Source organism: Miscanthus floridulus, chromosome 19 (genome assembly GCF_019320115.1).
Source record: "Miscanthus floridulus cultivar M001 chromosome 19, ASM1932011v1, whole genome shotgun sequence".
Lineage (NCBI taxonomy): Eukaryota > Viridiplantae > Streptophyta > Magnoliopsida > Poales > Poaceae > Miscanthus > Miscanthus floridulus.
Genome location: NC_089598.1, coordinates 68,593,494 through 68,607,746, shown reverse-complemented (window position 1 = coordinate 68,607,746; position 14,253 = coordinate 68,593,494). Strand labels below are relative to the sequence as shown.

The 14,253-nt window shown below is 51.1% G+C and overlaps 1 protein-coding gene across 1 annotated transcript; it reads left to right on the top strand.

Moving 5' to 3' along the window:
• The first annotated feature begins 914 nt into the window (after window positions 1-914).
• On the top strand, window positions 915-11,002 carry LOC136528146 (uncharacterized). Its single transcript, XM_066521061.1, has 4 exons — window positions 915-1,137; window positions 1,265-1,312; window positions 2,929-3,083; window positions 10,740-11,002. The coding sequence occupies exons 1-4, from the start codon at window positions 1,077-1,079 to the stop codon at window positions 10,755-10,757; spliced, it is 282 nt and encodes a 93-aa protein (XP_066377158.1). The 5' UTR covers window positions 915-1,076; the 3' UTR covers window positions 10,758-11,002.
• The last annotated feature ends 3,251 nt before the right edge of the window (window positions 11,003-14,253 follow it).

The window sequence follows — 14,253 nt, the reverse complement described above, 5'->3', positions numbered from 1 at the left end:
TCGAGAACCATTGATCCCGAAGCGTAACATACCCATATGTTACGATCTTGTCAGTTAGGGTCTCTTCATGCTAAGTTTTTTGATATTGGGGATTTATCTCCTCATCCTCTCCGATGACGGTGATGGGATAATGTGGAATCGTTTTCTCTATGGTGGCTCTGTTTAAGATGATGACGATAATTACGGAGTCAGCAACTTCATTAGCATGATGACATGGAGATTTTTCTTTTCGGGCGGCGACATCAAGGCAGAGATGATGTCGTCGTAATGGAATAATTTTCTCCGGTCTCTCCTCCGTTTTGTTGTAGTTAGATCTGACCACGATAAAGTACCTGCGAGAATAAGTTTTAGATCAGTCTTCCTCATTCTTCGATGGCAGAAAGAAGAAGAAGGAAGACACATGAAAGAAGAACTTTCTCAACTCCGCCTGCAGAAATAGTTGCCGTCGTTTATTATGCATTTGTTATCAGGCATTTTGCCGAGTTTTTCCCTATACGGTCATCCATACGAAGCGTCACATAGATTTGATTTTGAGATTTAGAGCTATTAACCGCGTGGGTGCAATTTAGATGAAAATCACTTTTCTAGATACATGTAGTATATTTCAGAGTGATTATAACGTATTGATGTACCCCACTATTTTAAATATAAATCTTCTTTGGTCGAAAGGGAATTTTTGGACTCTCATGATTCGGATTATTTACATATTTACTATCATTATGATGTGAGTAGTATAAAAAGTACTATGTTAATGACTCATGTGTCAGTGATACAGTGTAAGATGTTATCTATAATAATGGTAAATATGTAAATGCCGTCCGTGATTCTGGTTCGATAAGAATTGGAAACCAAATGGAGCAACTCATATTTCCATAATTCCATCCATCCACCATCCGAACTGCGAAAACGGCTTTTGGTCCAAGAAAACAATCCAAATATCCAGAACAGCGTCGAGCGGCCCTGAGGCCCGAGCCTCCTCTCCTCAACCCGACGCGGCGCCGCGGCCCCTGTTTTTTAGCCTTTCCTCTCCGTCGGCGACGCTTACATCCGGCGAGCGCTCCAATCCGGACGAGCAGATGCCGCGGATCCCTCTGATCAAGTTCCCCAAGCGGAATTTGAAAGCCCCATCCGCGCCAGGTGCTCTCCCTTTTGATTACCCCAGTATTCTCCTCTTCTATACGGTTTGCTACTCCAGTTTGTCAGAGGATTTCTCTCAGTGTTTCTACCTTTTCTCGATTCCTTATTCATTCCTCCGTTGTTACAGCGCCGTCGCAACCCGCAGATCAGCACGCGACCCTCATGTCCCGGTTGGGTAAGCACCAGATCCATTCGAATTTCCTCGTCGAAGCAGTGTTTGGGTGAATTCGGCTCGCCTTTTTTCTTTGATTTGAATAGTGATTTGCGAGTGGGCACACGCCTAGTTACGTCTTCAATTCTGCAGGAATTCGTTGATCCCTTCAAGGCTTCAATGAATTGCATCGATTTTCTGGCATATGTATGTGGGAAGGAAAGTGGGGATGTGGCCTAGGGTCATGTTTTCTTAATGGTGCAAGCCAAATGGAACCGTGCTTATGTTTATTTGTGTTCACTACTAGTAGTAAGAACTGTGCGTAGATTTGGAATTCTGATGTTAGGGTTGGACCAGAGATAAATAAGGGCCTAACTTAGCATAGATGGAACCCGGACTTGCTTGTGGTGATTTGTGTCAGATTCATTCAACTGCATTGTGTTGCAGCTGTAGTTTGCATTCTGTGGGTACTTTGCTTGTCAAAAGAAAGAGTTGAGCTATATCATTTGGGTCTACGACACTGCTGGTTAAAACAAGTGCCTACTTTTTTTGTTTATTGATCTCTATTAAAAAATTTGGGTATAGCTGCGATAGGAGGGTGGTCTTGAGACAAATTCTTAATGTCCTTGACAAATAACAGGTGGTTCTGTATGTCAGATTCATGCAGCTACATTGTGTTTAGAGCAAGTTCTTAGTTGTGTTGGACTGTTGGTTGGTCGTTTGTCATAAGAATTGTGCTGTGTTCAGATGTAGGGCTGCTGGTGGTTAGTTGATCTTTTTAAATATTTGGTTTCCAGAGGACACTGTCTCGGAATTCAGTTACCAACCTTTTGCCCTTGAAAATTAAATTTTTTAAAACCAATTTTGAACGAAATCTGAAAAAAAACAATCTTCCTCATCTAGCATCCCCTTGGTGCTGAGGTTGCGCTAGGGCATCCAGCCACATTTGTTGCTACTTGGTGTTTGAGTGTTTCTAATTATACCATAGGATTTGCTTTGCTTGAGATCTCTTGCATAGCCACTTGTTGGCTACTTACCCCTGTTTGCTTACTGTGTACACTTTCATCTGATCTCAACCTAGCACCTTAGGTCCTGTTTGATTTTGCACCCAAGCTTGCCACCTAGTAACTAGGCCCAAAGTTTAGTTTGCCAGCCAAAATTATGGTCACCAAGTTTGTGGCCCTGATTTTGGTGACCTTGGCCATCAAAATGAACTAAAAGCCAGCCAAAATTTCTCACCAAACCAAACTGTGCCCAAATTTGATGAAAGTTGCCAAATGTTGGCCTGTCAAATCTTTTGGCACACTTGAGTAACATATACTGATTGTTGCATGATGCATTTATGCCTCCCCACCCCTGTTCCCCCTTGTGCAAATAGCCCTTCAATAATTTCTTACTATAAATTTCTAGAGTGCTATATTTGGATGTTTTGCGAATTTGAATAACATGCACAGATACACTTGTCCATGTGACATCTATGACTGTTGCCATGAATGACCTTACTTCTGTTTACATTTGGAATTGTTGGGAGTACTTATATTGCTAGGGGGATGAATACATATGGTGTGCTGAATGCTTAGTTAATCATCTCATAATTCTGAAGGAAAATAGTTCGCATAACAATATGTTTGTTTTTTTAGGGGCGAAAGCTGAGGCACCATCTTCTGGAGGGATTAAAAATTACCGCTTTAGATCAGATGTGCCTTCCCCACCTTCTCATACTGCCGTAGGAGGTCCAGCTTCACTCCTTCCTAAGCGTAAACCCCTGACTGAAGAAGAGATCGAGGCTATTATGGTATGCCTTTTGTTCACAGAAGCTGAATATAAATGCAAATGCTATGTTTGTTCGTAGCATTGTTTTATTGAATTAATTCATTTTGTTGGATTTCAATCCATATAAATTATACATCAAATATGCATATTGTTTATAATGATGTTGTTATGACGGGCGTCCAGTACACCAGGCACAACCCCTCCAGTGGCTAGGCCACGCCCGCGCAGGAGAAGGCCAGAGGGCCCAAGTCATCAGCATTTAGTTTTTATCGGAATTACTATAATTATTAGGGGGTTATTTCTATTATTATTATTAGAGGACATATAAATACTTTGTAAGACTACTTTGGGGAATTAAGCAGAAACATATATTGTTTCTCGGCTTCCCAAGGGAGCCGGGAGTTTTGCTGTGCCCTAACCCTAGCCTCGGGCGACGACGGCGCCGCCGCGCCGTCTTCCTCGCGTCCTCAAGCCCCGACCTCCGAATACACACCTACAATCTTCGATCCCTCTCTCGCCGGACTAGGGATCCTAACAGTCTGGTATCAGAGATGTCAGGTCCTCCATCCACATCCACGCAGCCGCCGTCCACCTCCGCCTCCCTGCCTGTGCCATCAGCGCCAGCGCCGTCGGCCGCGTTGGGGTGGTCGTCCGCATCCTCGGGAACGCCCCTGACGTTGGAATCTTTGGCCGACGACATGGCTGAGATTGCCCACGGCATGGCGGCCATGCAGGCGGCCCTGGCCGCCCTCATCCCACCACCTCCCCCTCCACAACAGCCGGCACCACCACCACCTCCACAGCCGTCGCAGCTGCAGGCGATCTTCCCCTACGGCATGCCCCAGACCAGCGGGACGGGGGTGCCCCTCCACTTGCTGCGGTGGCCGGCCTCGCCGTCTCCCATCCCGTTGTGGGCGATGGGCTCCACGACTCCACCCATCTACACAATGGCCACGACCCCTACACTGTCGGCGGCCGTGATCGCGGCGTCCTCCGGGGCGCACCAGCCGCCCCCGACCAACGGCATCTTCTATGGAGGGACGGACGGTACCCTCATCTACAGTGGAGGCGGGTACTCCGGCGGCGCCCTATCCGTCGAGGACTCGTTTGCCGTTGCTCCCAACGGCGCCCATGCCCCTCCCAAATTTTACAAGCTGGAGTTCCCGACGTTCGACGGTGCCGTTGATCCGCTCAATTGGCTCAACCACTGCGATCAGTTTTTCCGCGGCCAGCGAACATTGGCTTGGGATCGCACATGGCTAGCTTCGTACCATCTTTGCGGCGCTGCTCAAACTTGGTACTATGCGCTGGAACAGGATGAAGGCATGTCGACCTGGGAACGCTTCCGCGACCTATGCCAGCTCCGTTTTGGCCCCCCAACGCACGGCACGCGGCTGGGCGAGCTCGCCCGGCTACCCTTCCAGTCTTCGGTCCAGGAGTATTCGGACCGCTATAATGCCGTGCTCTGCCATGCTCGCGACCTCAATCCTCGCCAGAAGGCGGAACTGTTCGTGGGTGGCCTCCCCGAGCACATCAAGGTCGACGTCGAGATGCACCACCCGCCCGACCTTTAGTCGGCCATGTACTACGCTCGGGCGTACGAGTGTCGCGTGGCAGCCTTTCTGCCCGCGCCGCAATAGCAGCGCAGTGCTCGGCCTCCGGTGCGCCCTGGGCTGCCCGTGGCCCCTCGACCGGCGGCCAACACCACCTCGGGTGGGGGAGGAGCCCCTGCCCTGCCAGCGTCTACACCAGCAGTGGCCGGACAGCCGCGATTCCGCCGTTTGTCACCGGCGGAACAGCAGGAACGCCGCCGCCAAGGGCTGTGTTTCAACTGTGATGAGCCCTATGTGCGCGGCCACGTTTGTCAGCGCCTCTTCTACCTCGAGACCGACGACTTCCTCGACGATGAGGTGCCGGCGGAGGTCGCTGCTGCGGCCGTGTTCCCGGAGGCACAGGAGGCAGCCGCTGCCCTTTCCCTCGGCCAGGACACCGCGGCGCTTGCCCAGACCGCCCCGGCGGTGGAGCCCAAGGTCTCCCTCCACGCGCTAGCTGGCGTGCGTGCGGAGAACGCCATGCTGTTACCGGTGACAATACACGGCCACCGCGTGGTGGCGCTTCTTGACTCCGGCTCAACGACAAACTTCATCAACGCCGATCTTATGCGCCGGCTTCACCTAGTTACCACCCCCCACCCCACGTTGCGGGTGTTGGTGGCCAATGGCGACCGTGTTCCGTGCCAAGGGGTTGCTCGCGACGTGTCCCTCGCCATTGGCACCGAGGAGTTCTCCATCAGCTGCTTCGGCATTAGTCTGGGCGAGTTCGACCTCATCCTTGGTGTTGAATTCCTCCGAACCCTCGGACCCATCCTGTGGGATTTCGAGGACCTCTGCATGGCGTTCACTCGCGGTGGCCGCCGCCTTCTGTGGAAAGGACTAGGCTCCCCCCGCGACGACATTCGGGAGCCCGCGGTCCGGGCCGTCCACACGTCTCCAGGGCAGCCGCTCCTGGACTGGCTCCTCCACCAGTTCGGCGGCGTCTTCGACGAGCCGCGCGGCCTTCCGCCGGTCCGGCCGTACGACCACAGGATCCACCTCCTGCCGGGCACGGCTCCTGTCGCCATGCGCCCCTACCGCTACCCGCAGTTGCAGAAGGATGAGCTAGAACGGCAGTGTGCAGAGATGCTCGCACAGGGGATCATATGCCCCAGCACGTCGCCGTTCTCTGCCCCGGTCCTCTTGGTCTACAAGGCGGACTACTCCTGGAGGTTCTGCATTGACTACCGAGCCCTCAACGCCAAGACCTCCAAGGACAAATTCCCTATCCCGGTGGTGGACGAGCTCCTTGACGAGCTTCACGGCGCCTGCTTCTTTACGAAGCTTGACCTGCGTTCCGGCTACCATCAGGTGCGGATGCACTCGGACGACATCAGCAAGACGGCGTTCCGCACTCACCAAGGGCACTACGAGTTCTTGGTGATGCCCTTTGGCCTCTCCAACACCCCGGCCACATTCCAGGCGCTCATGAACGATGTTCTCCGATCGTACCTCCACAGGTTCGTCCTGGTGTTTTTCGACGACATTTTGATTTACAGCTCGTCGTGGGCCGAACACCTGCAGCACATCGGCATCATCCTCAACGCCCTCCGCGCCCACCATCTGCACCTCAAGCGTTCCAAGTGTTCGTTTGGGGCGTCCTCGGTGGCCTATCTCGGCCACGTGATCTCCGTTGAAGGCGTCGCCACGGACGCTGACAAGATCGCGGCGGTTGCCTTGTGGCCCGCTCCGCGGTCTGCTCGGGCCCTGCGGGGCTTTCTGGGGCTCGCCGGCTACTACCAGAAGTTCATTCGGGACTTTGGCATTATCGCGGCGCCCCTCACCCGCCTCCTGCGACGCGATGCGTTCGCATGGGACGTCGATGCCGACTCGGCCTTCAGGGCACTCAAGGGCGCCCTCACTACCGGTCCGGTCCTTCAGATGCTGGATTCGACCAGACGTTCACCGTGGACAGCGACGCCTTGGGTGCGGGGTTCGGTGCCGTCCTTCACCAGGGCGCTGGGCCTCTCGCCTTCTTCAGCCGGCCGTTCGCCGCCCGCCACCTCAAGCTCGCCGCTTATGAGCGGGAGCTCATCGGGTTGGTCAGGCCATTCGCCATTGGCGGCCATACTTGGGCCGTCACTTTCTTGTTCGTACTGACCATTACAGTCTCAAGTATCTGCTGGACCAACGCCTGTCGACGGTGTCGCAACATCAATGGGTCAGCAAACTCTTCAACTTCGACTTCGCCGTGGAGTACCACCCCGGCAGCCTCAACACCGTGGCGGATGCCCTCTCCCGCTGCGACGCCGAGGCCGGCCCTGAGGAGGGCGGGACTGCAGCAGCAGCAGCAGCGGCCCTCTCTGGGCCGTCCTTCACCTACCTCGACGACGTGCGCCGTGCCACGGCCACTGCCCCCGACGCCTTGCTGCTGCAGGAGCGCTTCCGTGCGGGCGAGCTTGCTGCCCCCTGGCGCCAGGACGCAGGGCTGCTGTTACACGGCTCCCGCATCTTCGTGCCCGATTGTGGCGACCTCCGGCATCAGGCAATTCAGCTTGCCCATGGTGCCGGTCACGAAGGCATCCAGAAGACGCTGCATCGCCTTCGTTCGGATTTTTATATCCCGGGCGACCGCTCCTTGGTGCAGGATTGGTTGCGCACGTGTGCTACATGTCAACGCAACAAGACCAAAGCCCTACAGCCGGCGGGCTTGCTGCAGCCCCTGGCCGTGCCATCCCAGGTGTGGGCTGACATCTCCATGGACTTTATCGAGGGGCTGCCCAAGGTCGGCGGCAAGTCGATCATCCTCACCGTCGTCGATCGCTTCTCCAAGTATGCGCACTTCATCGCGCTCGGCCACCCCTACACCGCGGCGTCTGTCACCTGTGCCTTCTTCGACGGCATTGTCCGGCTTCACGGGTTCCCGACGTCCATCGTTGGTGATCGGGACCCTGTGTTCACCGGGCACGTGTGGCGCGACCTCTTCAAGATGGCGGGCGTCAAGCTCCGCATGAGCACAGCGTTCCACCCCCAGACGGATGGCCAGTCGGAGGTGGTCAATAAGGTAATCACAATGTATTTGCGTTGTGTTACAGGGGACCGCCCTCGCGCTTGGGTCGACTGGCTGTCGTGGGCGGATTATTGTTACAATACCTCCTTCCACACCTCCCTTCGCGCGACGCCATTTGAGGTGGTGTACGGCCGTCCCCCGCCACCCATACTGCCATACCGGCCAAGGACAACACGTACGGAGGCTGCGGACGCACTTCTCCGTAGCCGTGATGATATCCTTGCCGAAGTTCGTCAGCGCCTCCTTCAAGCCCAGCAGCTCGCGAAGAAGTACTACGACGCCAACCACCGGGACGTGGAGTTCGACGCCGGTTCGTGGGTCTGGCTGCGCCTCCTCCATCGCACGGCGCAGTCTCTGGACCCCTGCGCCAAACACAAGCTGGGGCCGCGTTGGGCAGGGCCTTTCCGCGTGCTCGAGCACATTGGGAGCATTGCTTATCGTCTCCAGCTGCCGGATGGTGCTCGCCTCCATGATCTGTTCCATGTCAGCCTGTTGAAGCAGCACCACGGCGAACCGCCCGTGACTTCGGGTGCTCTACCTCCGACGCAGGACGGACGTGTCCTTCCTGCTCCCGAACGCGCGCTGCAGGCGCAGCGTCGCCGTGGTGTCTGGCGCGTGCTGATCCAGTGGCACGGCTTGGCTGAAGACGATGCCACTTGGGAGCGCCTCGATGAGTTCCAGGCAGCGTACCCTGACTTTCAGCTCGAGGACGAGTTGTTTTCGCAGGCGGGGAGAGATGTTATGGCGGGCGTCCAGTACACCAGGCGCAACCCCTCCAGTGGCTAGGCCACGCCCGCGCAGGAGAAGGCCAGAAGGCCCAAGTCATCAGCATTTAGTTTTTATCGGAATTACTATAATTATTAGGGGGTTATTAATATTATTATTATTAGAGGACATAAATACTTTGTAAGACTACTTTGGGGAATTAAGCAGAAACATATATTGTTTCTCAACTTCCCAAGGGAGCCGGGAGTTTTGCCGTGCCCTAACCCTAGCCTCGGGCAACCACGGCGCAGCCGCGCCGTCTTCCTCGTGTCCTCAAGCCCCGACCTCCGAATACACACACCTACAGTCTTTGATCCCTCTCTCGCCGGATTAGGGATCCTAACAGATGTCATTTGGCATGCATGGAACTTAAAGGTTGAAGTACAATCTTAATGATAATAGCAAAATGCATGCTTAATCCAGTTGGATAAACTTAGTTTGTAGCTTAAAATCTTGTCATTTTGATGTTTAGAGTTGCAGCTCACTGAGTTTCTGTACATATGGCCCTAGAAAAATTCTGTGCATATAGAGCCCAATCATTATGACATCTGACAACCTGTCATGAAACCTTTTTCTCCAATAATCAAAACTGTTTGTTTTTGTGATTCTGGCATTGTAGTCTTTTGGTTTATTTGCAACTGTTAGGCATTGGTCACTAGGCCAGTTATTCACAGATACTGGAGTTGGCTGTGGAGTTATTGCGCTATTGTTTCAACTTCATTCCTTTTGACATGTGTACTTGTGAAGATCGCTAACCACTTTGTATATAAAATATAAGGATACTGGCCAGAGAAATTAACTGTATTTGTCCCCATGTCAATGTTCAAGAAGGCGCTAGGCGGGGCGACGACCCATGGCCTAGAGCCTAAGCGAGCCTAGGCTAGCCTAGGCGTTTCAAGGCATTTTGTTAAATTTGCATTCAGCATGTATAGCTGAATAAATATATAAATGTAGTAGCTGAAATGCTGAATAAATAGAAGTTCCTACAGCAATAGAAGTGGTATCTTGTGAAAAATAGAAGTTCTAGGGACTAGAATGTAAGAAATCAGTAAAGGAAATCATAGCAAGAAAATTTGCAGAAATTTTTACAAAGTGGAGGGGCAAGTCGCAAGATCGCTCTGTCTTATCCACATCTCATCTGCAGCCCGAGCAGTGCATCTTCTTTCCCGTGACACCTCTCTCTCGGTGGAGGCCGGCTGCAGGCAGGCAGGCAGCAGGCTCAGCCTTCATGCGTTGCCGCAGCTTTGCCTCGCGTGCTCCCCACGCCATCACGACCCAAGGCCTGCCTTTCCTTTCTGCTGCCTTCCCCTCTCCTTCAAATGGATGCGCATCTGACTGGATTGGGAGGAGGGAGGCCCGGCAATGGATCCGGCGGCGCAGCTCCCTCTCTCGGGCGGCGCGGCTCTGGATCTGGTGGCACGGCGCCTATTCTCCGCTTATCCCCCTAGGCGAGGCGTTACCCCTCCGCCCAGCACTGAAGCGCGCTTGGGCGAGCGCCTAGTACCCGCCTTTTTGAACATTGCCCCATGTCAAGACCATGGAAATTTTACATTTTCTCAGTGTCTGCAAAATTATTGATATTTATATGAGCTTAATTAGCATTGCATGCATAGGTTCATTGCTGCGTTAAGCTTACCTGCTAAGGAATATGTAATCCACCAGATATAATTGCATAAATATCAAACCATGCTTTCATTGCCACTTCCCCTTAAATCAATCTTTATCTTTGCTTTCCAATGATGGACATGTTTATTGTTTTTACCTTGATAGGCTCCCACGTTTACTATTATTGATTTTACTTTGAGATCTGTGCATATAGAAATGGGATAAATTTCTTATCTGCTATTACAATTTTGCAAAATCCTCTGGCTGGCTTGACAAAGTGGGTGTCTGTTTTCCCAGTCACTCAATGCAAAAATCACTAGTAAATGGCTAGGAACTATTTTGACCTTTAGAAAAGATGTTTTCCCTTCTACATATCTCCTTTGTATTGCATGAACATTCTATTAGCCTGATTTTGGGGTTTTAACAGATCCAATCAGTATTGATAAGTGGTCAAACTAAAATATTTTTTCACGAAGTAACACATTTTTCTTTTGTTTAACAATACAGATTCAGATATAGTCCACCATGATTGCATATTGAATTTTAAAAACATTATATTTTTATACATGGCATATAATTACTCTGATTTGTTTATTTCACCTCAAGGAACATGTGTGTCAATAATTATAAAAGTTGTCTGACTGGTTATATAACTTTATGGAATCTGTTATGCTCGTTAACATTGAAAATGTTCATCTCCTTGCAGCTGGGGGGCTCCATCTGATATCACCTCATATGAATTGGAAATTCTAGGAACATCAATAAGATCATATACCCGAACTTATTGCCTTTGACCTCTGAAAGAGTGTTATTTACACCATGTTGATATGGAATTGGTTTTTTTTTATTCTGTTTGGAAGTCAGCTGTTGAGACATTCATTTCCAGGATTCTGCACATGTAACTGACCAAATCGTGAACACATTCAGTTCCTTGCGGAAGAAGTGTTGATCATGGAATGGTTCTGCATATCTGATTATTTTGTCGTGGATGTTTTGAATTCTTGCCCCACCATAAGATCTTTTTCTTTTAGACAAACCCCACCATAAGATCTGATGATCATGCTTTTTGAAGCATGCCTTCCTTGTGCAATGTTGTGAGTACTTGCCCACGAGGCCACAAGATCCGTGTGTTTTTGGATAAGTTGTGCCGTTGGTGACGCCGTGCTGCCGATTCCCGATTCGGTACTGGTGTCAGTAGTTCTCATTTCTGTGCGGGTGTTTAAGCGGTTTAAGGTTGTAGAAATCAACCTCTATAGTGTAGTGGTTCATTTCTGGCACGGGTGCACGGCAAGCGAGCAGTTTAACCCAAAATTCCATGTAGCCTGAGCATACGAAGAGTGAATTGAGCAGGAGGCATGTCTCGGGCATGCTCAACGAGGTGCTTGATTACCTAGTTTTGTGCAAGCAACAAGTGACTCCAGTGTCCTGTCACACCCAACTTTAAGGATAAAATTGAATGCACGAAATTTGTGTGTCTAGGGATCAATCACACACACAAGCTGACAAATTACATAAAGTATCATCACGGTGTCCCATACATCAGAGTTATAATACAACTTAGTCTTACATCACACAGCGGAAAATAAAAAGATAATAAACTCTCATGGGCTTCATCACAGGGAAGGTCAACTGATTGACCACAAGCCTAAAAATCCTCCGGAAATCCTCATACCCATTGTCATCTGTTACCCATCCGGGATTTTTATCCAAATAAAGAAAATAAACAAGTGTAAGTACATCACGTACTTAACAAGCTAACATGGAGTTATGAAGCTCAAAAAGGGTTGACTCTGGTTTACTGCAGTTAGCATTTTTAGTACGATAAGCTTTTATTATCAGATATTATCAAATTATGCTTAAGCTCTCATTTAATCCCATAAGAACATATATATCAGGGTCAAGTGTACCATATATCATCGTAGAACAACTTAAATGATCATCATCAAGTATCCAGTTATTCTGTGAGTTTTCCGGGCCGCTCGTGACCGTAAGCACGGCTGTTATAACAGTTTGTTACCCTCTGCAGAGGTGGTGCACATTCACCGCGAGTCGTGATCCCCATATGCCTGGGTTAATTACTCCCATGTCACTGCCAAGGTGAGCGAGCAGGGTACACTATGAAGCCGTTTCATAGGTTTCGCTAACAAGTTAGGGCCGCTAGGTTTTCTTGGCAGGCAGATGTAGGAACCCCCCTTTCCTATGGCACATATCCATCGCGGCTATACTCATAGGAACAGAGGCAGCCCTATACCCAACGTGGCAAGCCCCATTTGCGCCAAAAAGATAACCTCTAACTAGCTAGAAAAGATCCTATTACTGAGCTAAAGTCAGAGCCATATGAATCTCCCGGTTGCACTGTCAGTCCTAGCTTTTGCCGACAGATAAGTCCTTATGGAGGGCTGGGAGCAACATGAACAAAGGTCATTTGCACTTTCGCCCTATGGAACAGTTGTTATAAATCATGTTAAACTCTTAGTTCCATAGAGTCATTCATCATCATGTAGATCGAGTTCAGTTAGAGCACTAGCAATCTACCCATATGCATTTAACCCATAGGAGACAAGGAACAGGATAAACAATCACTAGGATGTCCTTACGGGTATCAAAATTAGACACATGCAAATGAGTAATTGATTAAAGTAAAATAGGACATCAAGGTAGGCCCATGCTATACTTGCCTTGGTTCACAAACTCTTGCTGGTCCTGCTGGTCGTCGAAGAATTCCTGATCTCCAACGTTCTCCTCACCGTCTGAACACGACCAACACGGCAACATACAATATTTCAAAAGCATTCATGCAAAGCAAACATTCCTATCATTAGAACAATACACCAACAGTATTGAAAACAATATAAAATGTTTGTAAAAATAATCTACGTCTCGCTACGATCATGTCAACGCGAAGTTCACGAAAAACGGAGCTAAAATGCGAAAGTTATGATTTAAACGGGATTTTCTATAGCAATATATTTAATTAAATCTAACCAGGAAATTAAAATGTTCCAAACTTGACTAACAGTGGTTCTAACATGTAGATTATGGAATTACGAAGCTAACGCGATTTGAATGGATCAATTCGGAGCTAAAACGATAATTTTATAAGCGAAACAGTTCAAACGGCATTTCTGTAAATATTGAAAACATATTTTTGACTTAAGCCGTGAAGTTTACGTTTTCCAAACGAGAATGCGCATTCGGGGAACTACGCCTTGGACTGCGGGTTCAATTAGATGAAAACCGAGGGTCTCTTTAGAAAAATAATCCGCGAAGGGGTATCGGATGTTCTCGGCCGTTGGATTTGAAATGAACGGATCGGATTTGATCAGAGGAGGGAGAGAAGAAGGTGGCTGGCCGGAACAGTGACGCCGGAGGCTGAGCACCATTGCCGGCGGCATGGAGGTCACCGGAGCGCGCGGTCAGAGGCCTATGGGCCACGGTTCGGAAATCCGGAGGCACCGGGAGAAAGCTGAGGAGGAGGGGAACTCGGCCAGGGCAAAGAAGTGGCCGGAGGAGTGAGCCAAGGCGGCGGACGCCATGGCCGGCGGCCAAAGCTCGCGGGCGCATGCAGCCAGGGCGCTAGAAGCCATGAAAAACAAAATTAGCGGTACCGGAAGGTAGAGGGAGGCTAGGGGATTCTCACTGCGGGGAAGAACGAGGACGGGGAGGCTTGGCGGCGGCGGTCCGTGCGAAGGTGTGGACGGCGGATTCCCGGCCACCTTCGGCTCGGCAGTAACGGCTTCCGTGCACGGCGAGTGCGAAGAAAAAGGAGCGGGGAGCAGCAGGGGGCGCGCGGGGGGGGGGGGGGGGGGGCTCGGCTCCTTTTTATCGAGGCCGAGGAGCGGGGGCGACGCTCCCACGACGCCAGGAGCGGCGGTGGTTGCTGCAGAGGTGGTTCCGCGCGGCTCGGGCGCGGGACGGAGGTGGGGGATGCGCTGACGGGCGGGGCCGGGCGGTCAGTGGCTGCGGCGCGAGGAAGGCTCGGCGGCGGTTGATGCCAGGCCATTCGGCCTGGGCCGGCAGCGGTGCTGGGCCGCGCAGCGCGCAAGGGGGAGGCGAGCTGGGCTGGCGCGGCTTGCTGGGCCGAGCGAGGCGCGCGGCTGGGCTGGCGGCTGGCGCGGAGGAGAAAGCCAGCGGGCCGAAGGAGCTGGGCCACGGGCCGAAATTCAAGAAGGGAGGGGAAAAATGATTCTTCTTTTTTTTCTTTTTCTACACTTTTCTAA

What these genes read in the sequence shown, in the direction of transcription:
- LOC136528146 (XM_066521061.1), top strand. Translation starts at nt 1,077, where the DNA reads ATGCCGCGGATCCCTCTGATCAAGTTCCCCAAGCGGAATTTGAAAGCC. An exon ending in GAAAGCCCCATCCGCGCCAG is followed by an intron (nt 1,138 to 1,264) that starts GTGCTCTCCCTT and finishes CCGTTGTTACAG; the next exon opens with CGCCGTCGCAACCCGCAGAT. An exon ending in GACCCTCATGTCCCGGTTGG is followed by an intron (nt 1,313 to 2,928) that starts GTAAGCACCAGA and finishes TTGTTTTTTTAG; the next exon opens with GGGCGAAAGCTGAGGCACCA.